This window comes from Leopardus geoffroyi, chromosome D1 (genome assembly GCF_018350155.1).
Source record: "Leopardus geoffroyi isolate Oge1 chromosome D1, O.geoffroyi_Oge1_pat1.0, whole genome shotgun sequence".
Lineage (NCBI taxonomy): Eukaryota > Metazoa > Chordata > Mammalia > Carnivora > Felidae > Leopardus > Leopardus geoffroyi.
This window is the reverse complement of record NC_059329.1, coordinates 16,068,149-16,095,934: the sequence shown is the minus strand read 5'-3', so window position 1 is coordinate 16,095,934 and position 27,786 is coordinate 16,068,149. Positions and strand designations below refer to the sequence as shown.

At 44.4% G+C, this 27,786-nt stretch overlaps 1 protein-coding gene and 1 long non-coding RNA gene across 3 annotated transcripts; one reads left to right on the top strand and one right to left on the bottom strand.

The window, feature by feature from the left end:
• The first annotated feature begins 12 nt into the window (after nt 1–12).
• IFT46 (intraflagellar transport 46) lies at nt 13–17,284 on the top strand. 2 transcript variants are annotated; one of them, XM_045483024.1, is made up of 12 exons: nt 13–168; nt 872–968; nt 3,337–3,416; nt 7,594–7,727; nt 10,614–10,688; nt 10,834–10,927; nt 11,361–11,489; nt 12,525–12,646; nt 12,903–12,969; nt 15,921–15,981; nt 16,268–16,353; nt 16,824–17,284. In XM_045483024.1, the coding sequence occupies exons 3-12, from the start codon at nt 3,372–3,374 to the stop codon at nt 16,917–16,919; spliced, it is 909 nt and encodes a 302-aa protein (XP_045338980.1). In that variant the 5' UTR covers nt 13–168; nt 872–968; nt 3,337–3,371; the 3' UTR covers nt 16,920–17,284. The 2 variants fall into 2 exon arrangements, with proteins under 2 accessions (XP_045338980.1, XP_045338981.1); XM_045483025.1 differs by having other exon boundaries at nt 21–168; nt 3,357–3,416.
• Nucleotides 17,189–27,231, bottom strand: LOC123600754. The gene is made up of 4 exons (XR_006713790.1): nt 27,124–27,231; nt 25,062–25,153; nt 20,334–20,448; nt 17,189–17,299 (listed from the first exon to the last, which is right to left on the bottom strand). It is a non-coding gene; the product is annotated as an uncharacterized LOC123600754 (long non-coding RNA).
• Nucleotides 27,232–27,786: the final 555 nt, after the last annotated feature.

Below are 27,786 nucleotides of genomic sequence, written 5' to 3'. Positions count from 1 at the left end.
ATCGCGATTTTTTTTTTTTTTTTTTTTTTTTGCCTCCTAGCGACTGGCAACAAGGCAGGCAGCTCCAAGTCGAAGCCCGAAAGTGGCCTCATCTGATTTAGGAGTGAGACTCCGGCCGTAGGCTGGGGTTCTTTCCATATAGAGGAGACGGATTCAGAGGGGCTACAGGTAATTCGTATTCACCTTAGCAGAAAGAGAAGTCCCTTTCTCCCTCCCGGGAGGAATCTCCACTCCCCTTCCCTCCATCCCCCCATCTCTTCCCATCTCCGTGACAACCGTTACTTCTCTTCCTTCACGCCACCAGCTATCATTCGGCTTCCTTTACTTCCCCAAGAAACTTCAGTGGGGTCCGACCTTCAAGACAGGGGGTAGAGATGGGGGTGATGCGCTTGGGATTATTGGATGGGACTGAGAAACTGGAGTTTACCCTCTCTGCAGGTAAACAAGGGGACTCCAGAGACAGAACTCTTTTTAGAACCTCTACAGCCCCCTAGCTCCCTCCCCCCAGCCCCGACACCCCAACAGCCTTGGGGGAAAGTGACCATAAGGAGAGAGCTGCCTCTTAAGACAAATACTGTTGTGCCCGTGTGCGTGCATCTTACAGCTTTGGGGAGCTGGTCCCCTCAGTTGGCTGTCGTTTCCCTCCACGATTCCCTCGATCCTCAGCCAGCCTGCCAGCAGTTCCTAAACAAGAGCTGCAGCAGAATGATTTAACTGCTTGACTTGGGCCAAGAAGTCAAGGAAAATTTGAATGGGGGTAAAGGTTTCATGTAAAACTGGTGTCTTGGGTAAGGAAGAGGAACCACTACTGGTTTGGAATCAGCTCATATCCGGTGATACCAGCTATGTAATTATGTCTCCTTTTACCTAGACCAAAATTGTAGAAAACCAGACCTACGATGAGCGTCTAGAGATTAACGACTCTGAAGAGGTTGCAAGTATTCATCCTCCAACCCCCAGACCCAAAGGTAAGAGAGGACGGGAGAGGAAGGAAATAGCTCTCAGAACAAAAGAGCAGGATGGATTCATGAATGTCTCCAAGAAGTTCCTGTTTTACTGTAATAGCAAATGTTGGCTTTCAGAGTCCAGTTTGGCGAACAATTGGCCATCATTTCCAACTAGTTGAGGGAGGAAAAAACCCAGCCCCCCAGATGCAGGGTCTTCCTCCAACCTGACCAGTGTTCCCTATCTCCGGTGGCTTGGTGCTGTGGCTCTGCTCACAGTCGGCCAGGGATTCACGTTTGTCTGTTTGCTTTAACTTCTCAAAACCGTTTTTGCACAGTTTTGAAGATGCTTCAGTAACCTGCCCTTAACTTGCGATCCCAGTCAAAGTCTCAGTGGAACGTGTTAACAGGACTTGACCCCCTCATTTAGTCAACACACATGTTTTCAATGCCTACTGTGTGTCAGCCTTCTGCCTGGCACTAGGTATACAGTATTAAAAGAGATACCGACCCTGCCATTCAATGCTCGTAATCACGGGAGACAGATGACAAATGGATAAACATAATGACAAATGTGGTGAGTGCACTGTTGGAGGCAAAGAGTGTGATGTTACAGAGGATAATGATGAGGAGTGGGATCTTCTTTTGATAGGGGGGTCAGGGAAGACCTGAGGGGGCGGTGACATTGGAGACTGAAAGATGAGAAAAATCCAGATATTGAGGAGAAGTGGGGCAGGAAAAGGAAGAAGCAAGTGAAACGTGAAAAGGAGTTTGGGTTCGTTTGAGGCCTTGAAGGAGACCAGCGTATGGTAGGAAGGAGTGGTATCCAAGGCAGGCAGGCAGGAGGTGAGTAGGGAGCCAAGGCTCCTGTTGCAATGGCGAGCTGAGGCGATAGTGACCCCGATGTGGTGAGGAAGGGGAGCATAGAGAGGAGAGGAAAATACAAGATACTTGCTGATGGATTGGGTTTGGCTCTTGAGTTAGGAATCAAGGGTGACCTCTGGGGTGGCGGTAAATATACCTAACATAAAATTTGCCATTTTAATCATTTTTGAGTGTACGATTCGGTGGCATTGAGTGCATTCATATTGTTGTGTAACTATCTCTACTGTCTATTTCTAGAGCTCCTTCATCATCCCGAACAGAAACTACTCGTTAAACAATAACTCGCCATTCCCCTCTCCCTGGCAGCCCCCGGTAACCTCTGTTCCACTTGGTCTCTATGACTTCACTTATTCTGGGCTCCACAAAAGTGGAATCATACAATAGTTGTCCTTTTGTGTCTGGCTTATTTCACTTAGCATCGTGTTTTCGAGGTTCATTGATGCTATAGCACGTGTGAGTTTCCTTCCTTTCTATGGCTGAATAATATCCCATTGTAGGTATAACCGCATTTGGTTTATCCACTCGTCTATCGATGAACACTTGGGTTTTTTCCCCTCTTTTGGCTATTGTGACTCTGCTGCTGTGAACACGGGTGTCCAAGTATCTTTTTGAGTCCCTGCTTTCAATCTTTTGGGGATATATGTATACCTAGATAAGGTTTTTGACTTGAGCATGCTTATAATCTTGCCGGCTGTTGACATTACAATTTGTTTTCAGTTTGGGCAAGGTAGCAGGCTGAAAAGTGGTGTTTAATTGGCATTAATTTGATTTACATTTTTTTAAATGTTTATTTATTTTTGAGAGAGAGAGAGAGACAGAGCACGAGCAGGGGAAGGGCAGAGAGAGGGAGACACAGAATCCGAAGCAGGCTCCAGGCTCAGAGCTGTCAGCACAGAGCCCGATGCGGGGCTCAAACTCACCAACGGTGAGATCGTGACCTGAGCCACCCAGGTGCCCCTGGCTTAATTTGATTTAGAAATCATTAAACATGGTTTCCATGCCAGTTACTATCTTATATCTGGTTATACTTTTAATTGTTCAGAATATTTCTATTGCTTTTCTGGACCCTGATTCAGTTCATATTTGTGACTATTACTTGCCAGGAGCTGGGTCAATTCCTTTCACCTGAGTTTTGTCATTTGGTCCTTGTAACGGTCTTGAGTGATGGATGTCACTGCCTTCCTTCAGATGTGGGAATACTGAGACTCAGGCTAAGAGTTTCAAGCCATAGAGTTGTTCTTCACTCCCGGCCTTCCCAGTATGTAAACTAAGGGCAGATTGTATATAATTTATGTAACAGCAGATAATCCACTAGTATAATGTCTAACCTAATGCCTTATGCACACTAATGCTTAGTATATATATCCTGAATTGAGTTGACAAAGCCATGACTAGAATTCAGACTTCTGTCCTTTAGCCATAAAGCAGAGCATATCATACTATAAACCAAAAATATTTGTCTTTAAAGATCATATTACTAACCTGAAAGTCAAACTTTTCTTCTAAGGACTTCTTGGTTCTGCCCAGCTTCCTGACAAGACTATGGCTGACAACAGCAGTGATGAGTATGAAGAGGAAAATAACAAGGTATAGTATGACCCACAGTTTCTTGTGGACTTGGGAGTTGTCAGTAGTTAGTCTGGGTGACAGTAGGTCAATAGTAAACGTGCCTTTTTTTTTTTTTTTTTTTTTTTAAGTTTTACTTATTTTTGAGAGAGGGAGAGAGCACACAGGAGTTGGTGGGAGGCGCAGAGAGAGGGAGACACAGAATAAGAAGCAGGCCCCAGGCTCTGAGCTGTCAGTGCAGAGCCTGATGCGGGGCTCAAACTCATGAACTGTGAGATCATGGCCTAAGCCAAAATCAAGAGTCAGGATGCTTAACCGACTGAGCCACTCAGGCGCCCCAGCAGTAAACATTTCTTGACTACTCACCTCCAGGGGTTGGGTTGGATACCTTTGAGCTCATGTAGGAAAATCAGGAGCAAAGAGCCTTAAGATTTTGACTCCTTCAGAGTGCTTGGGTGGCTCAGTCATTAAGCATCTGACTTCAGCTCAGGTCATGATCTCATGGTTCGTGAGTTTCAGCCCTGCTTCAGGTAAAAACACAAGCCCCGCTTAGGGTGAGCCCCGCTTCTCTCTCTCTCTGTCTGCCCCTTGTGGGATTTTCTCTCTCTGCCCCTTGCTCACTTGCACCCTGTCTCTCTCTCTCTCAAAAAAAAAAGAAAAAATTGTTTCCTTCTGGAGTCAAGCCTACTATTACAGCTGACTTTTTGGTGAGGAATATATATATTTCATATATTTCATATAATATAAGCGTTGTTTTTGCAAACTTTACGGACAATAAGAATCAGCTAGAGTACTTACCTTTAACAATACAGATGTCCAGTCCCCACCCAGAACTACTGAATCAGGATCTTGAAGGTAAAAGCCTGAGAATTTATATTTTTAGCAAGCACTCCCAAGTAATTCTTATGATAAAGCGAGTTTGGAATTATTGGTCTAGGCATCTGTTCGTTGTCAACATTCGTGATACTGCCAATATTTTGTGAAAGAGACTTTAATTTTGAAGTTTTAAGACCCAGATGTCACTTTGTGGTTGGTTCTGTGAACCTGGAGGATTGCTCTGTTTCCGAAAGAAAGATGGCAAGATGCCTCCAGCTCTAGGCAGGACCCTACAGGTGCACACGTGCTCTCCTACACAGCCATTGTGTTCAGCCTTAGCACGTGATCCAATGGTTAGTTACCTTTTGATTATCCTTCAAGAACAGGAGCTTTGAAACAAGTGAAGAAGGATATTTGAAGTAATGCAAAAAGCTATAGTAATATAGACTGATTGTAGAAAATGTAGCTTTTTATACAAGGTCACATTTTAAAGTAGTCCTGCTTTGGGGCACCTGGCTGGCTCAGTTGGAGGAGCACGCGACTCCTGACCTCGGGGTTGTGAGTTCGAGCCTCAAGTTGAGTATAGAGATTACTAAAAAATATAATAAATAAATTATTAAGAAAAATAAAGTCGTTCCACTTGGTGACTAGTGTGCTGTTTTAACATCTTACCCACAAAGTAATTTTTTAGGCATCTGTCTGTGGCATAGGAAGCCCTCTGCCTTTAGATCAGAGATTTTGCAAAACATAGCTTTGAAGAAGCAGACAAAAGAAAAGTGAGCAGTTTTCCTAATTTGGCCTCCTAGTTTTTACATGTTCACCCTAAATTTTTCTAGTCTTCATCATGCTGTGACCAACATTCAGGACTCAATTTATCTTTTTAATTTAGCGTGCACCTAGAATCAGAGAGGTTATTTTTAATAACCTTTAAATTGGCCATCAGTATTCTTAAAAAGCTGCCTTTGGGGCGCCTGGGTGGCGCAGTCGGTTAAGCGTCCGACTTCAGCCAGGTCACGATCTCGCGGTCCGTGAGTTCGAGCCCCGCGTCGGGCTCTGGGCTGATGGCTCAGAGCCTGGAGCCTGTTTCCGATTCTGTGTCTCCCTCTCTCTCTGCCCCTCCCCCGTTCATGCTCTGTCTCTCTCTGTCCCAAAAATAAATAAACGTTGAAAAAAAAAAAATTTTAAAAAGCTGCCTTTGCCAAACTACTTCCTGTGTGATGAGGGATTGCTTTGGCAGATTTTGAGTTAAGAAAGAGCACTAGGGGCGCCTGGGTGGCTCAGACGGTTAAGCGGCCGACTTTGGCTCAGGTCATGATCTCGCAGTCCGTGAGTTCAAGCCCCGCGTCGGGCTCTGTGCTGATGGCTCAGAGCCTGGAGCCTGTTTCAGATTCTTTGTCTCCCTCTCTCTGACCCTCCCCCATTCATGCTCTGTCTCAAAAATAAATAAACGTTTAAAAAAAAAAAAAAAGAGCACTATAGGAGACCCTTATCTATTGTATACCAATAAAGCACAGTCATTGAATAAATTCTGCAACTGGGTGCCATTTGTCACACACATATTACAGTTAGTTAAAAAATATTTTTATCTATATATAATAATTCTGTGTTATGCGTACAGGAACCTGTGACCAAAAGCATTTTTGATGTTATGTAATATGTCACAGTTTTATATGCCAATAGTTGCTTGACTGTAAGAGAAACGTTAAATAATTTTTAAAACTGGAACCAAACATTTGTTAACCTTGGCATAAGCCATATGGCATATGGAAACCAAGCTTTCAAAACCTACTTTTATGGGCATCTAGGTGGCTCAGTCAGTTGAGCATCAGACTCTTGATACTGGCTCAGGTCATGATCTCACGGTCGTGGGACTGAGCCCCGTGTCGCGCTCCCTCACCCTCTCCCTCTCTCACAAAAGAAATAAACATTTTTTTAAAAAACCTACTTTTATTTTTTTAATTAATTAATTATTGCTATTTTTTTTTTAAGTAAGCTGTATGCCCCACGAGGGGGTTAAACTCACAACCCTGAGATCAAGAGTCTCATGTTCTACCAACTGAATCAGCCAGGTGCCCCTCAAAACCTACTATTTATTTTATTTTTATTTTTATTATTTTTTTTTAACGTTTATTTATTTTTGAGACAGAGAGAGACAGAGCATGAACGGGGGAGGGTCAGAGAGAGAGGGAGACACAGAATCGGAAACAGGCTCCAGGCTCTGAGCTGTCAGCACAGAGCCTGACACGGGGCTTGAACCCACGGACAGTGAGATCGTGACCTGAGCCGAAGTCGGACGCTTAACCGACTGAGCCACCCAGGCGCCCCAACCTACTATTTATTTTTAAAAAATATTGAGAGAGAGAGAGAGAGAGAGAGAGAGAGAAAGAATGCCAAGCAGGCTCCATGCTCAGCACACACAGCCCAACACAGGGCTTGATCTCACAACTATGAGATCATGACCTGAGCCAAAATTAAGTGTCGAACGCTTAACCAACTGAGTCACCCAGGTGCCCCCAAACCTACTTTTAAAGGGAACCAGTCGGTCATCCTTCGGGTCCTAAGTGAGGGCATGTCACAGGCTCCAGGCCACAGAGGCAAAGACATGGACCCTGTCCCAAATGCCCCTGCAAGTCCCAAAACTGGACTCCTCATACCCTTGAGAGTGTGGGATGATACTTAGAGAACCAGAAGCTCGGAAAGGTAGGTTGTAATGCCAAGGACAGAAGAGTCTCTTATCTTGAGATATAACATGTAGTCATTGCATTTGACTTCGGGAGGGAAGGGACGGGGACTATGGGCAGGTCCAATACCCACTGAAGAGAAGTGTGACTGAATGGAAGTGAAAAACCCATAGTCTCTGGAACTGCTGATTGGAATTCGGGGACGGAGTTGATTCTTTTGATAGTTATTAGCAGCTTACTCTGGGCAGTCTTGCAAATTAAACACTAGATTTCCTCCCCGTGAGCTTTGTGAGTATTAAGATTCCCCTAAAATTGTCTTCCAACTTCATCTGCCCTCATTTCCTTCCAAAATAACTAATCAGAGTTGCCTTCCTCTCCTTCAAGAGTCTCTAGCTTTTAGAGTTGGAGCTGACTGGGGGTCTCCTAAGTAAAAGGTAAAATAGATATCTACTGGATAAAATCTATACCCAGGCCTCAAGGAGAAAAATCGAATGTGGTTATAGAAAGTGAGGCCCCAGGGTGCAGCCAAGCAGGAAAAGACGACAGTCCTTGGGGCCTTTCTGGGGAGAGCCACCCTCTCTTTCTGGTCATTTGGTGCCAGGCGGGAGGGTATGTGTGGGAGCACTAGGAGGGAATGGGGCATAGGCACACTAACCTTCTCTTTATGTAGCTCTTTCTGTGCCCACCCTGCCCTACCTCAGGAGAAGAAGAAGCCCTCGCAGCTGACACCTCAACGGGGCTTCAGTGAAAATGATGATGATGACGACGATGACTCCTCTGAGACGGATACTGATGAAGATGATGATGATGAAGAGCACGGGGCCCCTCTGGAAGGGTGAGGAAAGCCCTGCCTCGCTGAGGACACTCAAGCCAGGGAGGAAGACACATCAGTTAGGAGTGAAATTCTAGCATCTCCCTTTGATCCTGCTTAGGATTTTCAGGTGTCTCAGAAGCCAGCATAATGCGTTTTCCTTCTCTTCTGGCCACACTGCCTCATTGAGTCCCATGACATCACTTGCATTATCTGAAATATTTGCAGGTTCGGTGGTTTCATGAGGATTTGCTGAGTGAATATAAAAGGTGGTCCCTGCCTTCAAGGAGCTCTAATGTTGGGAACGAGAAAATAACATTTATATACATACACAAGCAATTCTGTTCAGCAAGGAAAACATACAGGCACAGGAGAGATTCTAGGTTAGGCTCAGATCTTTGTTGGATGGATAGAGAATAAGTGCTTGGGAGCCCTACACTGAAGCACGTGTTCCTGGCTGGTGTTTCAGTAAAAACATCTCTTGGGGCGCCTGGGTAGCTCATTTGGTTTGAGCATCGGACTCTTGATTTTAGCTCAGGTCATGATCCCAGCATTGTGGGATCGAGCCCCGCCCACGTAGGACTCCACACTGAGTATAGAGCCTGCTTGGAATTCTCTGTATCCCTCCCTCTGCCTCTCTCTCTCTCACTCTCTCTCTCTTTTAAAAAAAAAACAAAAAACAAAAACAAAAGAAAAACCTCATCCTGTTCCAGTCCTCGGGATAGGATAGATTATTCATGACCCACCCCTATAGGTTTTAATCAAAGTGGATTCTAAGGCCCATCCATTTCATATACCATTACTGGTTACAGTAATGATGGTGTAGCCAATCAGTGGAATTCTGTCTGGCCATTAAAAAGTATAAGGCAGCACTCTGTGCACCATAAAGAACAATCTCCAAGAGACAGTGTTAAATTTTAAAAAGGTATAGTAGAGTGTTTACGCTGTGCTACTAGGGTATAAAAGGAATATTACGTAGACTATTTCTAGGAAACCCTAGAAACTAATCCTAGTGATTACTTTGGGGAGGGGAACATGGTGGCAAGGGGACAAGGGTGGAAGTGAGCCATAACTTTTCACTTTGTACATTTTATGCCTTTCCTTTTATATCATCTGTATGTATCACTTATTAAATCAAGCAGTTTAATAAAAAGTTACCTGTGGACTATCCACCCACAGGTAGACACTAAGCAAGTGAGGCAAAAGTTTAATCCCAGACTGACTTTTCATGTTTCCCAGCTTACTTCATGATCATATCCTGCTTTCATAAATTACAGAACCTGGGGAAATGGAAACTTCAAGTCAATAATAGATTTAGTTTTGGGCACCTGGGCGGCTCAGTCGGCTGAGCACCCAAGTCTTGATTTTGGCTCAGGTCGTGATCTCGTGGTTCGTGAGATGGAGCCCCGCATCAGCACATGCTGTCAGCGTGGAGCCTGCTTGGGGTTCTCTCTCTCCTTCTCAAAGTAAATAAGTGAACATTAAAACAATAATGAGGGGCGCCTGGGTGGCGCAGTCGGTTAAGCGTCCGACTTCAGCCAGGTCACGATCTCGCGGCCCGTGAGTTCGAGCCCCGCGTCGGGCTCTGGGCTGATGGCTCGGAGCCTGGAGCCTGTTTCCGATTCTGTGTCTCCCTCTCTCTCTGCACCTCCCCCATTCATGCTCTGTCTCTCTCTGTCCCAAAAATAAATAAACGTTGAAAAAAAAAAATTAAAACAATAATGATATATTTCTGTTTTTTGCTAAGCTACCCTCCTCAGACCTTTGTTAATAACTTTCCAAGTCACCTATGTACTTTGCCAATGTTTATTACATTTTACTTAATTATAATTAATGTGTTCTACTGGGTTTTGTTTTTGTTTTGTTTTTTTTTACTGTATACATTTCCTATATTCTGTATTTAATAACTATACAATATTTGGGGGCACCTGGCTGGCTCAGTCAGTAGAGCATGCAACTCCATCTCGGGGTTGTGAGTTCAGGCCCCGCATTGGGTGTAGAGCTTACTTAAAAATTAAAAATAATAATAACTACTAAACATTCAAATTGACATGCCTAACCATCTCTCAAGTATTGGGTATTTTGTTTCTAATTTTTTACCTGTATAAATAACACCATTAAGGGGCACCTGGGTGGCTCAGTCGGTTAAGTGTCTGCCTTCGGCTCGAGTCATGATCTCATGGTTTGTGAATTCGAGCCCCACATTGGGCTCTGAACTGAAAGTGCAGAGCCTGCTTCGGATCCTCTGTCCCCCTCTCACAGCCCCTCTCGTGCTCACTCTCTCTCTCTTTCTCTCAAAAACAAACATTGAAAAAATCCTTAAATAAACACTGTTAAAAACTTTTCTTTTCTTTTTTTTTTTTTTTAATTAAGATAGGCTCCAGGCCCAGCGTGGAATCCAAGGCTGGGCTTGAACTCATATTGAGATCAAGACCTGAGCTGAGATCAGGGGTCAGAAGATTAACTGACTGAGCCACCCAGGTGCCCACTGTTAAAAGCATCTTTGTAAAAATTCTTGTTTTTCTTGGGACAGATTATTTTCATGTCAGAAATTGAAATCTCATGTTGTCAGTTATAGTTGAATTTTAAAAAATTGCAATCTCATACCATATTTTCTCTCCATCCCTTTCATTCAAAAAAGGGAAACAAAATGTATGCTTCATTCTAAAATGTTTAGCAATTGTTTTCCATTTTCTGTGACTCTTTTCTTCTTCATTGGCAGAGATAACCAAGCTAATTATGATCCATTCTAAAGTTGCCTTGTGAACCACCCAGGAAGGGCAATTGTGGGCAGGGCAGAAACAAGGTTCAGAGTCAGGGAGTCTGTGGTCAGTGAGGAGGGGGCTGAACCAGGGCTCGGCCACGTCTGCTCTTCTCTGGCCACCTCGAACCATATTTTCCTTTTCACAGGGCCTATGATCCTACAGATTATGAACACTTGCCAGTTTCGGCTGAGATTAAGGAACTCTTCCAATATATCAGCAGGTGAGCACCAGGCCCTTCCCCCATGACCTCCCCACCCATTTCCTACCTCCAGTCTGAAATGGGGCCATTCTCCTTAGATTTTTTAACCTGAACAGTAAAGTTCGTTTCTCTGACTTTCTCCACCTAACCTTGGCAATGTCTCTAGGTACACCCCTCAGATGATCGACCTGGACCACAAACTGAAACCTTTCATTCCTGATTTTATCCCTGCTGTTGGGGATATTGACGCATTCCTAAAGGTACAGTCGAAACATCCTAAAAATGACTCCTTAGGTGTTTCTTCTGACTCCTCTCTTACTCTTAACAATTCCACTAATTTCCTTGGCTAGCACTGGCTACCTTCATATACATTCTTCATTTCATTGGCGTTCTTAATCTTGCTCTCCAAATTCTATTCATTGTATTAGGTAATAACTTCATTCTACCATTATATGTTAAAAATCTGTCATTTATTTGCCTAATTATCAGCTTTATATTTAAGATACTGTAGATCATGTGTTTTGTAGTAGATCGTATTTTAGTACAGCATGGTATGCAAGCATGCTTTTTAATACTAGTAATAATGATGAACCGGAAGAGTTCTTCCTCTTCAGCTGATTGGAAACAACAGATATGGCCTTTTTATGTATGCCCAACCCCATTTTTTCCTCTTTCTTCCTTTCTCTTAACCAGGTCCCACGTCCTGATGGAAAGCCGGACAACCTTGGCCTGTTGGTATTGGATGAGCCTTCTACAAAGCAGTCAGACCCTACAGTGCTCTCTCTCTGGTTGACTGAGAATTCCAAACAGCACAACGTCACAGTAAGATACTAGTCCAGTCCAGGCCCCAGCTGGAGATGGCCAGAGGCCCCGCTGGTATCTGTGCAGTTGACTTACTATCAAAAGGGGTAGCTATGGTTTCAGGCCAGCCCTAGTTTTAAAACGTTTTATTGCGATATAATTTACTTACCATGAAACTCGCCCTTTCAGATTGTACAGGTCAGTGAGTTTTAGTGTATTCACAGAGATGTATAAACTGCTATCTCATTTAAAAACGCACCTTTGGGGTGCCTGGGTGGCTCAGTCAGTTAAGTGTCTGACTTTGGCTCAAGTCATGATGTTGCAATTCGTGAGTTTAAGCTCCACATCAGGCTCTGTGTTGACGGCTTAGAGCCTGGAGGCTGCTTCAGATTCTTTGTCTCCCATTTTCTCTCTCTGTCCCTCTCCTGCTTGTGCTCTCTCTCTCTCAAAGATAAACAAACTTAAAAAAACAAAACAAAACAAAAAAACCAAAACACAAAGTAGCTGAACCATTTTACTATTCCACCAGTAAGGAATGAGAGTTCCAGTTGCTCCACATCCTCGCTCACACTTGTGATTGTCTGTCTTTTTAATTCTAGCCATCCTAGGGGCGCCTGGATGGTTCAGTTTCTTAGGCATCCAACTCTGGCTCAGGTCATGGTCTCACAGTTCATGGGTTTGAGCCCTGCATCCAGCTCCATGCTGACAGTGTGGGGCCTGCTTGGGATTCTCTCTCCCTCTATCTGCCCCTCCCCCACATGCACGCTCACTCTAAATAAACACACAAACAAACAAACTTAAAAAAAGGAATTGTAGCCATCCTAGTGGTACGAAATGCCATCTCAGTGTGGTCAGTCTTGTCCTATTCACCCACCCCCTTCCCATGGCTCCAGAAAATTTTATCAGGTTTTCCTCTAATCTTCACTTGGCTGCTGTTAGGCTACCCTATTCATCGGCTGTCTGCTATTTAAGAAACAACAGCGTATGATGAGCCATCCTGTTAAAATAAGAGAGCTATTTAATGTCATCAGCCAGGGTTTCCCCTTATTTTTCTAGCAACATATGAAAGTAAAGAGCCTAGAAGATGCAGAGAAGAATCCCAAAGCCATTGACACATGGATTGAGAGCATCTCAGAATTACACCGTTCTAAGCCCCCTGCGACTGTGCACTATACCAGGTAAGAAATACACCCTCTTCACCAGAGGAACCCCTGGTGACCTTCCCCACTTGCGGATCCATTGCTTCTGAGAAGAGGGCCCACAGGCTGAGGACATACCAGATCAACCTGAGGTTCTGTGGATCCGGCCAGCCTGAAATCCTCATGTGGCTGACTGACCACCTTCCTTCATCCTAGAATCTCATGACCCAGAGGTTGCTGATGTTACCCATTACCTGTGCTCGTTTCCTGTTCATATTTACCTCTGTGTTTGTAGGCCCATGCCTGATATTGACACGCTAATGCAGGAATGGTCCCCAGAGTTTGAAGAGCTTTTGGGCAAGGTAAGTGGAGGGAGCAGGGGCCACGAAAGTGTAGCATTTACTCAAGTGCCCAGTGTTTGCTCTCTTCCTGTATTAAGTTTTTTTTTTCTTGAAATACACACACACACACACACACACACACACACATATGTTTTAGAGAGCGAGCATGAGAGTGCAAGTGGGGGAGGGGCAGAGGGAGAAGGAGAGAGAGAATCTCAAGCAGGCTCCATGCCCAGTGCAGAACCTGACATGGGGCTTGATCTCATAACTGTGAGATTATGACCTGAGCCAAAATCAAGAGTTGGATGCTTAACCAACTGAGCCACCCAGGTGCCCCTAAAGATTTTTTTCTAAGTAATCTCTACACCTAATGTGAGGTTTAAAATTACAGCCACTTAGGGGTGCCTTGGGTGGCTCAGTTGATTTAGCATCCGACTTTGACTCAGGTCCTGCTCTCATGGTTCCTGGGTTCCAGCTCCACGTCAGGCGGCTCTGTGCTGACAGCTCAGAGCCTGGAGCCTGCTTCAGATTCTGTGTCTCCTTCTCTCTCTCTGCTCACATCTGTCTCTCTCTTTGACTCTTTCAAAAATAAACATTAAAAAACATTTTTTTTTCAAACTTACAACCCCAAGATCAAGAGATGCACGCTTTACCAACTGAGCTACCCAGACGCCCCTCACTGTCCTGATTTCTAATAGTATGGATCATGCTTGCCTATTTTGTGTGTGTCTAAATCTAATCACACTCTTTTGTGTCTTATTTCTTTTGCTTTTAAGAATCTTAAAAATCGGGACACCTTTGTGTCTCAGTCGTTTTAGTGTCCGACTTTGGCTTAGGTCATGATCTTGTGGTTTGTGGGTTCAAGCCCTGCATCAGGCTCTGTGCTGACAGCTCAGAGCCTGGAACATGCTTTGGATTCTGTGTCTCCCTCTCTCTCTGCCACTCCCCTGCTCGCACTCTGTCTCTCTCAAAAATAAAAGAAAAACATAATGGGATAAAGACAAACTAAGGGGCGCCTGGGTGGCTCAGACTGGGTTAAGCGTCTGACTCTTTGTTTGGGCTCAGGTCAGTATCTCACGGTTTGTGAGTTTGAGCCCTGCATCAGAGGCTGTCAGTGTGGAGCCTGCTAGGGATTCTCTCCCTCTCTCTCTACCTCTCTCTCTCTCTCTCTCTCTCTGTCTCCCTCTCTCTCTCTCTCTCTGCCTCCCTCTCTCTCTCTGCCACTCCCCTGCTCACATGCTATCTCCCTCAAAAATAAATAAAGCGTTAAAAACATTTAAAAAAAACTTCAAAGTCATAATGGCGAAAATGTGACATTTTAGATTTGGAAATGAAAAGTTCTCAGTACCAGTACTTACCATTAAACAAAGTTAAAGAGTGATGAACTGAAAAAAATTATATATTAGATTACTGTCCAAGCAAAGAACTCTTCTATATCAAGAAAAGGAAACTGAGCAAACACAATTTACAGTTCCTTGGCTATCATATTTAAAATGGCCACACCATGGGGCGCCTGGGTGGCTCAGTCGGTTAAGCGGCCGACTTCGACTCAGGTCACGATCTCACAGTCCGTGAGTTCGAGCCCCGCGTCGGGCTCTGTGCTGACCGCTCAGAGCCTGGAGCCTGTTTCAGGTTCTGTGTCTCCCTCTCTCTCTGCCCCTCCCCCGTTCATGCTCTGTCTCTCTCTGTCCCAAAAATAAATAAATGTTGAAAAAAAAATTTTTTTTAATAAATAAATAAATAAATAAACGTTAAAAAAAATTTTTTTAAATAAATAAATAAATAAAATGGCCACACCAGCCATACAATGTTCCTCACCCCCTTGCCCTGCTTTTTCTCTAACACTTACCTTCTGACATACTCTATGCCTTACTTATTTCGGTTTTTGTTTCTCCCTATCAAAACTCCCTATAAGCTCTGTGAGGACAGAGCTTTTAGGTAAATGTTTATTTTATTGAGGAACAGTGGTAAAAGCCAAGAATTTGAAAACAATCTCTTTCCTCAAAGCATTTTTAAAGCTGTAGCTGAGGAAAAGTGTCTGATTAGGGAACTGAATAGACTGAAGTACATTTATTTGGTGAAATACTTACACAGTAGAATATTATTTGGTTTTATTTTACTCTGATAGGAGAAAATATCAATGACATGTTAAATGAAAACAGGAAATTGCAGACCTACCTACACTCTGATTTTTTGTAAAAAAAAGAACAAAAATTGTTTACAGAGCCAATGGTTTTTAAACTTACAGTATGACTTGTTTAGACACAAAGCCTATCACCTCATCTGTCATATTCCATTTTTTCTGTTCCTATAGTGTTCCATGCCCATTAGGCATTATAACACCAAGTAGCCATAAATACTTGGCCGTGGCCTGGGATCAGCCCCTTCCTCACAAATACACACCGGAAGATAGCATGGCAGTGTATTTTACTTATTTTTATTTATTTATTTTTTTGGTCCTGTTAGATCATCCACTATGGTTAATGAATGTCACCAATCTCATTTTATTGATCAGAGGGAAGAAAGCACATTGTATTGTTTGCCAGGGCTTTCATGACACAGATCGGGTGGCTTAAACAACAGAAATTTATTTTCTCACGCATCTGGATGCTAGAAGTGTGAGGTCAAGTTGTCAGCAGAGTTGACTTCTTCCAGGGCCTCTCTCCTGGCCGTCTTCCCTCTGTGTGTGCCTGTGTCCTGATTTGCTCTTCTTATAAGGACACCAGTTACTGGATTAGGATTCACCCTGATGACCTCATTTTAGCTTCATTGTCTCTTGAGACTGTGTCTCCAATACAGTCCTATTCTGAGGTACTGGCTGTTAGGGCTTCAATATAGGTATTTGGGGGGAAGCACAGTTCGGCCCATGACATGCTTTAGCTGGGAGCTCTCTTTCTTCAGAGAGAGGGAGGGGTGCTGGCCCCGCTGAAGCTTCAGCCTTCTGACTTTGGTCCGTCCCACGCTACTCCTAGGTGAGCCTGCCCACGGCAGAGATCGACTGCAGCCTGGCAGAGTACATTGACATGATCTGTGGTAAGTTCCCCCATCCCTTCCCAGTTGCGTTTCTGGATGAATACATTGTGGGCTTTTGAAAAGGCTTGTTTACTCTCGGAAGACAGCATCTTGAGTTACGGCCCTCGCTTTAAGCCAGTTTACTATTTGGCAGCATTGAAGGTGGTATTTGGGCTTAGGTGACTCCCTGCCAGGTGTTTAACCCCCAGAGGCATAGTAACACGTCCCATCTGGGAGGGGCTTGGCTATTCTAAACAGATAATTGCCGGTTTTGTTTGGTTCTGCTCATGGGAGTTCTTGATTTCAGCCATCCTCGACATCCCTGTCTACAAGAGTCGGATTCAGTCCCTACACCTGCTCTTTTCCCTCTACTCGGAATTCAAGAACTCACAGGTGAGGCTAGCATTAGCAAGTGCTTTAAGCTGTAGCGAGATCACTGTAGTCTCCACTCCTCCGAGTTGGCTGTGATGTGTCCTTTGACAAGGATGTTTCTGCTGGAGTTACCATCACCCTTCTCTGTCATTAAAAGAGCAGCAAGCAGGAGGGTTGGGCTTTCACAGGAAGGCAGGCGGAATGGCTGTGGGCCTTTGGCGTGGCCAGGCTTGTGAGGGTCTACCAAGGACACTCCTGGTGGGAGAACCATGTGGCCTAACGGATGGAAGCAGGACAGAAGGAGAGGGGTTCATCTTTGAAGGAGGCGGGGCAGATTTCTAGCTGTTTTTCAAAAACAGCACCAAGGAATTGTTCTGAAATGGAACGTAGAAAAAACCGGAGCATTACAGGCGGTAAAGAGGTTAGTTCTTGCTCAGATATAGCAGCCAACGTACCACAAACTCCGTGTACCCTCTCCTCTTTCCTCACAGCATTTTAAAGCTCTAGCTGAAGGCAAGAAAGCATTCACCCCTCCATCCAACGCCGCCTCCCAAGCTGGAGATGCAGAGACATTGATCTTCAGCTGAGACACCCCCCCAGGTCACGCCGTTGCAAGGCTGTGCTGGCTGAAGAGAGATGGCCGTCAGCCACGTGGCGTCCTTGCCTGACTCAGGGACGTGTGCTCCCTGCTGCCCTCTCTGCCAGAAAGTACAGCGCGCGTTCCTTAAATGGCTTCTGCCTGTCTCAGGTTTCCTTCCCACGGGAATTATGCATCTATGCCATGGTGGGGATTTGAGTTAGAATGGAAGGATTGGAATGTCTGGGATTCCAGGGTGCTCAGGTTGGGAGGGAAGCTTAAAAGATGTTCTTTTTGAGATAGCGACGGAATTATTTTCTTCCATTCTTCAAGTTAGTTGGCAAAGATTTTGCAAATAAAATGCTGTGTCTTTCAGGTTGTCCTGCTGTTCTGTAATGTGAAAGAGAAAAGACAGGGGCTCCTGGTGGCTCAGTCAAGCATCCAACTCCTGATTTTGGGTCCGATCATGATCTCATGGTTTGTGAGATGGAGCCCCATGTCAGGCTCTGCGCTGACGGTGTGGAGCCTGCTTGGGATTCTCTCTCTCCTTCTCTCTTGCCCTCCCTGACTTGCGAGTGCCCTCTCTCAAAATAAGTAAATACACATTTAAAGAGAAAAAGACAGGGGCGCCTATGTGGCTTAGTTGGTTAAGCGTCCGACTTGGGCTCAGGTCATGATCTTGTGGTTTGTGAGTTTGAGCCCGTGTTGGGCTCTGTGCTGACAGCTCAGAGCCTGGAGTCTGTTTTGGATTCTGTGTCTCCCTCTCTCTCTGCCCCTCCCCCATTTGCATTCTGTCCCCTCTCTCTCTCTCTCTCTCTCTCAAAGCAAACCAAAATGAAAAGAGAAAAAAGAAAAGAAAAGAAAAGAAAAGAAAAGAAAAGAAAAGAAAAGAAAAAGACAGACTGAGCACCAGGCAGAGATAAGGGACCAGGCCTAGTAATGGCATTAAGTGAATAGCGGCTTCAGCAAATCAGCTTGTGAAATAAAATCAAATCCCAGTTCTCCAGGGTTGGCAGTAGAGGGCGGTCATTTTCTCCCGGAACTTCCTTTTTCTAGGGGTCTCTCACCAGTGACCGCTGCCTGCCTCACCTGCCTGTCTAGCTCCAGACCTGTCTGGTTGTGGTCTCCGGAGAGCCTAGCTGTTGCACAGTGCAGGTGGGAGGTGACTGTGCCTTGGACCGGGGTGAAAGTAGTGAAGATGGACCGATTCAGGAAATGATTTGGAAGCTGTGTCAGCCAAGCGCCAGTCAGGAAGTCAGAAACCACACTAGTTACTTCTGACAGAGGGTGCTAAATGTGGGACATTGGTCACAGAGTGTTGGAAGGCCCGCGGAGCAAAAGGGAGAAGGGAGAGCGTGCCGCAGGAAGAAGAGGTTCAAGGGGAGGCGTCCGCTGCAGGTGCCGGAAGCAGAAGGGATCCTGCAGTGGTCTTGATGGGCTGCGAGGGTGCCACACTCAGGCACCGAAGTGTGCACACCGTCCCCTCACTGCTACGGCAACCGTGAGCGACGACGGCTGCTCCTTCCTTTCTCTGCCTTCTGTCTGGCTGGTGCCTCCCATTGGCGGAGATCAGCAGCTGGCAAGGGGATGCGGGAAGCCCGGCAGCACGAGACCTCACAGAAGGGAGGGGTGGGGTGCGAGGCAACAGAGGGAGAAACAGCAGGGGTAGAACCGACAGAACTTGCTGATAGACTGGATGTGGGGGTGCAAGCAAAGGAATCAGGGATGACCCCCAGGCATTTTGGCTTGAGCAGCTGAAGGGATAAAGGAGCTACGGACTGATATGGGGGGAAGTGGGGCAGGAATGGATTGCGGGGAGAATTCCAGTAAAATGCTACACCGTCAGGGGCGCCTGGGTTGTTCCGTCGGTTGAGCGTCTGACTCCGGTCATGATCTCACGGTTTGTGGGATCAAGCCCCGTGCTGGGCTCTGCACTGACAGTGTGGAGCCTGCTTGGGATTCTCTCTCTCCCTCTCTCTCTGCCCCTCCCCCACTCGCATGTGCACGTGCTCTCTTTCAAAATAAATAAATAAACTTAAAAAAATGCTACACCGTCAGCCTAATACATATACAATAAACACACAGGAGAGAAATTGTTTCTGACCGACTCTTAAACCAAGTGTGATGTTCACATCATGCTTCAATTTGAGGAGCAGGAACTTTTGTGCTCAGGCCTCGCTTTGACATCATACTGGAACCCCAGGGGCTCTGCTCTCAACTGGATATCACCAATGCTCTCATTTAACTCATAAGGAAAAAAAAAACCAAAGTATGATAGTAACTCAAATTCTCCACTACGTTTTCAGGGAACATTCAGATTGCCTTCTTTGGCTAGAGCTAAGACTTAGCACTAATGAAAACGGTTGAATCTTGTTATCCACAGTAGTTATGTTCTATAAAGCCACCACAAACACCCAGTTAGCAAATACTGAACCATCGCTCCTAGGGGAAATATGAGATTAGGCTTCTATGCGCCCCGGTCATAACATTTTCATCAACCAGCCATTGATTCATTGAACTCACAGCCACGAGCACTGTAAATCATGCTGTACTGAAGTTTATCTACCACACTTTCTCCGTGAGCCACATGGTGGCCTTACTACACATAGGAACACTAGACAGCACCTCACTGCTATGCTTGGGGGTCATTTTAAATGTTTGTATTTTTATTTTTGAGAGCGAGAGAAAGCACATGAGCAGGGGAGAGGCAGAGAGGGGCGGAAGACCCGAAGCAAGCTCTCTGCTGACAGCAGACAACGAGATGAAGGGCTTGAAATCACAAACCGTGAGCTCATGACCTGAGCCGAAGTCAAACACTTAACTGACCGAGCCACCCAGGCGCCCCTGCTTGCAGGTCATTTTAAATAGCAAAATCAACAATAAGCAGAAAATGTAGCAATACATAGAAAGTGCACAGAGCACTTGTTTCCAGTATGACGGCTGAAACCAGAAAGCAGAACGTCACCTTTCTCCGCCTCAGCATGGAAAGTAGGTGTCAGGTGACTTACATTTATCACTGCTCTGAGCATGTCTGCAAATAACCGTAAAAACACTACAAGTATTTTTTTTTTTTAATTTTTTTTTCAATGTTTATTTATTTTTGGGACAGAGAGAGACAGAGCATGAACGGGGTAGGGGCAGAGAGAGAGGGAGACACAGAATCGGAAACAGGCTCCAGGCTCTGAGCCATCAGCCCAGAGCCCGACGCGGGGCTCGAACTCCCGGACCGCGAGATCGTGACCTGGCTGAAGTCGGACGCTTAACCGACTGCGCCACCCAGGCGCCCCAAAACACTACAAGTATTGATTGGGAATTGCAAGCATATTTTAGTAAGCAAGTGGATTCACAAAGGCAGAATCTACAAATAACAAGGCTCAAGTGTACTTCCTGCCAAAGTCACTGTTCACGCACGGCCTTAGCTTACCTCGCTGCTCCAGCACAGCCCTCCCAGACATTGCTCAGTTGTGGGCTCCTCTCCTCCTCAACACCTGTTGTTACTCCCTTCTGGCTCCTTGCCAGAAAGGTCCCTTTCTGTGGACCTAGAAAAAAATCCGGTAACTTCTTTACCTCAGTTAACCTAGCTATGAAACAGTTATCATAGTGGCACCTGGGTGGCTCGGTCAGTTAAGCGTCCGACTCTTGATTTCAGCTCAGGTCATGATCTCATGGTTCATGGGATCAAGCCCCCCATCAGTCTCTGCACTAACAGTGTGGAGCCTGCTTGGGATTCCCTCTCTCCCGCTCTCTGCCCCTTGCCCCCTCCCACACATGTTCTCTCTCTCAAAATAAACAAATAAACTTTAAAAAAATAAGTAAAAGGAAACAGTTACAACAAACACTAATTAACTCTTAGGCTTACCCTGTGGGTAAAACTATGTGAAAAGATGAAGTGCCACAAAATGTAAGATGTAGTAACTATGTTACTAAGTATAAATTTTCAACTAGGCCTCTTGAGACTGCATTTGGCTGCTTTCTCCCTACCTCAAGATCCTCATTTTCCATAATCCCCCAAGGCAAAATACCAAACCAAACTCTGCTTGCTGTGCTCTACCCATATTCAGGAAGTCCTTCTCCTTCTCCTTCTCCTTTTTTAAAAATTTTTTAAATGTTTATTTATTTTTGAGAGACAGGGGGAGACACAGAATTCAAAGCAGACCCCAGGCTCCGAGCCATCAGCACAGAGCCTGATGCAGGACTCGAACCCACGAACCATGAGATCATGACCTGAGCCAAAGTCAGATGCTTAACTGACTGAGCCCTTTAATTTTTTTTTAAATTTTTTTAATGTTTATTTATTTTTGAGAGACAGAGACAGAGCACAAGCAGGGGAGGGGCAGAGAGAGAGGGAGACAGAATCCGAAGCAGGCTCCAGGCTCCTAGTTGTCAGCACAGAGCTGGATGTGGGGCTCGAACTCACAAGCTGTGAAATCATAACCTGAGCTGAAGGTGGACGCTCAACAGACTGAGCCCCCCAGGCGCCCTGGAAGTCCCTCTTCTAACTAAACCTTCACACAGGCTATTTCCCCTGCTCGAAGTGTCCCTCACCTTCTCTGCTGACCCTAGGCTCTCAACACTTCGAAACAAACAAAATTGAACACAATATTTACATCTTCACTCTCTCCTTTCACCCTATACAATGACAGTATAAGAATAATAATTTTTAAAAAGACATAAACCAGCGAGGATAGATAATAGGAAAGAAAACAATGGGTGATTAGACAGCAACAATTTTGGAAGATGGGTAAGTGGTAACTGATGTAGGGGGGTGTGAGGGGAGCCTGAAGGTTGCCTATAGAGACTGAGAAACTGATAAGCCATCTGACAGTGCAGAGCCCTGGAAAGGGTCAGGGGTTGAAAATGCCAGATATTTCTGATGGCATGTGTGCCGGGTGAGGCTGAAAACAGGAGAATTGGTTTAAGGTTTGTAGAAGGATTGGATCCCCAGAAATGTCCCCATCTGTGCTGCCCACCTCTTCATCCCAACAGAAGGCGGGGGCTCTGGACATGAGAGTACAAGCAATCTGAGGACAGTAAGAGTGTGGGGGCACCTGGGGGGCTCAGTCGTTTAAGCGTCCGACCTCAGCTCAGGTCACGATCTCGCAGTTCACAAATTTGAGCCCCGCCATCGATCTCTGTGCTGACAGCTGGAAGCCTGGAGCCTGCTTCGGATTCTGTGTCTCCCTCTCTCTCTGCCTCTCCCCAACTCATGCTCTCTCTGTCAAAAATAAATAAAACTTGAAAAAAAATTAAAAAATAAATAAAATAAAATAAATAAAAGAAGAGGGTAATACAGAGGAATGAGCCATGAGACCCTCAGCCCCCTTCCATGCTTATACCTCCAAAGCAGAATATTGCCAAGAGTCCTCTCTTGGCAAGATGATCAGCCAAAGAGAAAAGACCTATAGATACTGTCAGGGAGTCTTCTAGCAAATAGCAAATATCTGTTTGCTCTCATTTCATGTGTGTGTACACCTTTTTGCAACTCCCATGTTAAATATCCATGTACAGTCAGAGATTGCCAGACATTTGAAGAAAACCAGAAAAATAGAGACTAAAACTGGCAGAACAAAGGAAATCAGAGAAACAAAGCAGGTAAGGTAAGGGAATTAACAATAGTATTCATAGAGCAGTAGTTCTCAAACTTGGTTGCACATTAGAATCAACTGGAGATCTTTTATTTTTTTTTTTTAAGTTTATTTATTTATTTTTGAGGGAGGGTGAGTTGGGGAGGGGCAGAGAGAGAGAATCCCAAGCTGGCTCTGCACCACCAGCCAGCGTGGAGTGCGACATAGGACTCTAACCCACGAACTGTGAGATCATGACCTGCGCCAAAATCAAGAGCAGGACGCTCAGCCGACTGAGCCACCCTGGCATCCCCAACTGGAGATCTTTAAAAAAATTTTTTTTAATGTTTACTCTTTGAGAGAGAGAGAGACAGACAGACAGACTGAGCACAAGCAGGGGAGGGGCAGAGAAAGGGAGACACAGAATCTGAAGCAGGCTCCAGGCTCTGAGCTGTCAGCACAGAGCCCAATGCGGGGCTCAAACTCATGGACCATGAGATCATGACCTTAGCCGAAACTGGACGCTTAACTGACTGAGCCACCCAGGCGCCCCTGGAGATCTTTTAAAGAAAAGTTGCCTCTCACAGACAACACACCAGACTAATTAAATCACAATCTCTAGGGGCGCCTGGGTGGCGCAGTCGGTTAAGCGTCCGACTTCAGCCAGGTCACGATCTCACGGTCCGTGAGTTCGAGCCCCACGTCAGGCTCTGGGCTGATGGCTCGGAGCCTGGAGCCTGTTTCCGATTCTGTGTCTCCCTCTCTCTCTGCCCCTCCCCTGTTCATGCTCTGTCTCTCTCTGTCCCAAAAATAAATAAACGTTGAAAAAAAAAAAATTTAAAAAATCACAATCTCTGGAGGCAGGATGCAGGAATCCATATTTTTTCTAAGCTCCTCAGATTATTTCAAGATGGAGACAAATTTGAGAATTGCTATTACAGAGAGATGAGCAGATTCTACATCTGTGAAGTCAGGAGACTTAACAAAAGGAACATGAAGCAAGAAGATATAACAATTATAAACATTTAGACACCTAATAACAGACCTCAGAACATATAAAGCAAAAGTTGACAGAATTGAAGGGAGAAATAGTTGTACAATAAGAGCTGCAAACTTCAATACCTCACTATCAATAATGGATGTAACAGTGGAACAGAAGATATATAAGGAAACAAAGGGCTTAACACAGTGAACTGACTAACTCTGTCAGACAGAGGCAGAACACCCTGTCCAGAAGCAAGAGCATACTTCTCAGGTGCACATGGGACAATTGCCAGGGTGCTATGTTAGGCCACAAATTAAGTCTCAATAGATTTCAAAAGGTAGATATCATACAAAGTATCTTCCCTGACCACGAGATGAAGTCAGAAATCAGTAACAGAAGCAAAACTGAAAAACCCATAATTTTGGGAAAATCAGAGAATATGCTCTGAACCAATGGGTCAAATAAGAAATCACGAGAGAAGGGCACCTGGGAAGCTCAGTCGGTTAAGTGTCTGACTCTTGATTTTGGCTCAGGTCATGATCTCACAGATCAGAGGATCGAGGCCCGTGTTAGGCTCTGCACTCACAGCACAGAGCCTGCTTGGGATTCTCTTTCCTTCTGCTTCTCCACCATGCACACGTGTGCTCTCTCTCTCTCAAAATAAATAAATATTTAAAAAAAAAAAAAGGGGGGGGGGCACCTGGGTGGCTCAGTTGGTCAAGTGTCTGACTTCAGCTCAGGCCATGATCTCACGGTTTGTGAGGTCAAGCCCTGCATCGGGCTCTGTGCTGACAGCTCAGAGCCTGGAGCCTGCTTCAGGTTCTGTGTCTCTCCCTTTCTCCACCCCTCCCATGCTCATGCTCTGTTTCTCTGTCTCTTAATAATAAATAAACGTTAAAAACAAAATTAAAAAAAAGAGGTCTTAAAAAAAAAATCACAAGGGAAATTAGAAAATACCTAGAGACAAATGGAAATGAAAACAGAACATACCAAAATTTACAGGACGCAGCAAAAGCAGTGCTCAGAGGATATTTACATTTAAAAAAAGGTCACACGTTAACAATCTAACTTTACAACCTGAGAAATTAGAAAAAAATAGAACAAACTAAACCCAAAGCTCGCAAAAGGAAGGAAATGATAAAGATTACAGCAGAATTAATAGAGAATAGAAAAACAAAAAGAAAACCAATAAAACCCAAAATTGGTTCCTCAAAAAGATTAACAAAATTAAAAAGCCTTGGGGTGCCTGGCTGGCTCCACCGGTTCAGCATCTGACTCTTGATCTCTGGGGTCACGAATTCAAGCCCCATGTTGGGGTAGAGTTTACTTAAAAAAAAAAAAAAAAAAAAAAAAAAGCAGGGTGCCTGGGTGGCTCAGTCGGTTTAAGCGTCCAACTCTTGATGTCAGCTCAGGTCATGATCTCATGGTTCATGGGTTTGAGCCCCACTCAGGCTTCACACGGACAGTGTGGAACCTGCTTGGGATTCTCTCTCTCTCAAAAGAAATAAACTTAAAAAAAGTACCTAGGATCAGATCATATAGGGCCTTCTAGGCAATAAAAGGGTTGAACAGATTAAATTACTGGTAATAATTCTTCACTCACCTATAGTATGCAGCCCCCTCTTACCATGGCTTCATGATAAGCACAGGATGGTTCCTTATCTTTTGATTTGGAGTTGGACCATAACACTTGCTCTGGGAGGTGAAACACAACAACAACAAATTGGTTAACCTAATGAGATGAACAAATTTCTAGAAACATAAAACCTACCAATACTGACAAAGTAGAAAGTTTGAGAGACCTGTAGCTAGCAAGGAGATTGAATCAGTAATCAAAATTTTAAAATCAAAGTAGAACAGATTGCTGGTTCCAAGAGGCAATGGGGGATGAGAGAAATGAGTGAACTTCTTTTTTTGAGTTTAAATAAATTGAATAAAATTTTCTAAAAAGTAAAATACACATCACATGAAACTTGTCATTGTAACCATTTTTAAGTATACAATTCAGTGGCATTTAAGTACATTCACAGTGTTGTACCACCATCACCCCCATCTAGCTTTAGAGCTTTTTCATCATCTCAAATTGAAACTTTATTCCCATTAAACAGTAACTCCCACCTTCCCTTCCCCACAGCCCCTGGTACCTTCTCTATTTCTGGTTTCTATGGATTTGCCTGTGTTAGGTACCACTTAAGTGGAATCATACAAAATGTGTCTTATTGCATCTGGTTCATTTCACTTAGCATAATGTTTTCAAGGTTCATCCACCTTGTAGCATGTATCAGAATTTCCTTCCTTTTTAAAAGGCTGAATAATATTCCATTGGGTATATGTCACATTTTCTTTACCCATTCATCTGCTAAGGGACATTTGAGGTGTTCCCAATATCGGCGATTGCAAACAATGCTATTAAAACTGGTATGTAAATGTTTGAGTCCCTGCTTTCATTTCTTTTGGGAATAAACCCAGAAATGGGATTGTTGGTTTAACTTTTTGAGGAACTGCCATACTGTCTTCGATGGTGGCTGCACCATTTTACCTACCCACCAGCAATGCACAAAGTTGAGCATTAATTTTTACAAGTCCTCATCAAACAGCTATTGTGTCTGGAGGAATTCAGTAAAACAAAGTCCAGGTGAGAGAATGCAACCTGAGCTACGCCTCCCCAAATGTTGGACTGCTGTACATTCAAGGTCAAGGTAATAAACAACATACATATTGTTGGAGGATAAAGATCAAAGATTAGGTAGGGGTGCCTGGGTGGCTCAGTCGGTTGAGTGACCGACTTCAGCTCAGGTCATGATCTCATGGTTTGTGAGTTCGAGCCCCACGTCGCGCTCTGTGCTGATGGCTCAGAGCCTGCAGCCTGCTTCAGATTCAGTGTCTCCATCTCTCTCTGCCCTAACCCACTCATGCTCTCTATCTCAGAAATAAACATTAAAAAAATTAAAAAAAAAAAAAAAAACAAAAAACAAAAAACAACAGATCAAAGATTAGGTGACTGAGATATATTAAAAACTTCCCAGGAAAGAGAGAACTGTCATGTCAGGGACATATCTAGTGCTTGAAAACTTCGTGATCCTTAGGTAAAAAAAGATCTGAGAAATATCAGAGAAGGAACTAGATCAGGAATCCCCTCCCAATATTTTATTATAAAAAATTATAAAAGAATTTTGGAAGAATTATATGTATATATCTACCACCCAAATCCTACAACTAACCTTTGGCTAAATTTGTTTTCTCAGATATCCATCCCTCTATCCATTCATCAGTCCATCTTGTTTTTTGATACATCTCAAAGGAAGTTACAGATATCAATACACTTCATCCTAAACACTTTATCATGCACATAATTTTTTTTTTAATTTTTTTTTCAACGTTTATTTATTTTTGGGACAGAGAGAGACAGAGCATGAACGGGGGAGGGGCAGAAAGAGAGGGAGACACAGAATCAGAAACAGGCTCCAGGCTCTGAACCATCAGCCCAGAGCCTGACGCGGGGCTCGAACCCACGGACCGCGAGATCGTGACCTGGCTGAAGTCGGACGCTTAACCGACTGTGCCACCCAGGCGCCCCTATCATGCATATAATTAACTGGAGTTCAATATTTACTTATGGTTGTCAGGTGAAATTTATATATAGTGAAATGTACAAATCAAATTACCATTTGATGATCTTTAAAATTACAGCTTTAGGGGCACCTAGGTGGCTCAGTCAGTTGGGTGTCCAACCTCAGCTCAAGTCATGATCTCACGGTTTGTGGGTTCGAGCCCTGCGTTGGGCTCTGTGCGGACAGGTCAGAGCCTGAAGCCTGCTTCAGATTCTATGTCTCCTTCTCTCTTTGCCCCTCCCCCACTTGTGCTCTGTATCTGTCAAAAATAAATAAATGTAAAAAAAAAATTTTTTTTAATAAATAAAACTACAGCTTTATTGGGGTGCCTGGATGGCTTAGTCCATGGAGCATTCAACTCTTGATTTCAGGGTTGTGAGTTCGAGACCCACATTGGGGGTAGAGTTTACTTAAAAAAAAAAAAAAATTACAGCTTTATTGAGATATAATCTGCATTCCATAAAGTTCACCCCTGTAAAGCATATAGTTCAGTGCTGGTCTATTCACAAAGTTGTGCATCAGTCACCACTAATTCCAGGACATTTTCATCACCCCAAAAAGAAACCCCTATTCATCAGCAACTATTCCCCATTCTTCCCTCCCTCCAGTCTCTGGCAACCACTAGCCTGTTCCGTCTCTGCCCATCCTGGGCATTTCATATGAAAGGAGTCACACGTGGCCTTTGGGCTTAGCTTCTTCGTTCAGCATGTTTGCAAG

Bases quoted from the DNA above. Each gene is read 5' to 3' on its own strand.
- IFT46 (XM_045483024.1), top strand. From the start codon at position 3,372: ATGGCTGACAACAGCAGTGATGAGTATGAAGAGGAAAATAACAAG. The intron at 3,417-7,593 runs GTATAGTATGAC...GCCCTACCTCAG, and splicing joins ATGAAGAGGAAAATAACAAG to GAGAAGAAGAAGCCCTCGCA. The intron at 12,647-12,902 runs GTAAGAAATACA...CTGTGTTTGTAG, and splicing joins GCGACTGTGCACTATACCAG to GCCCATGCCTGATATTGACA.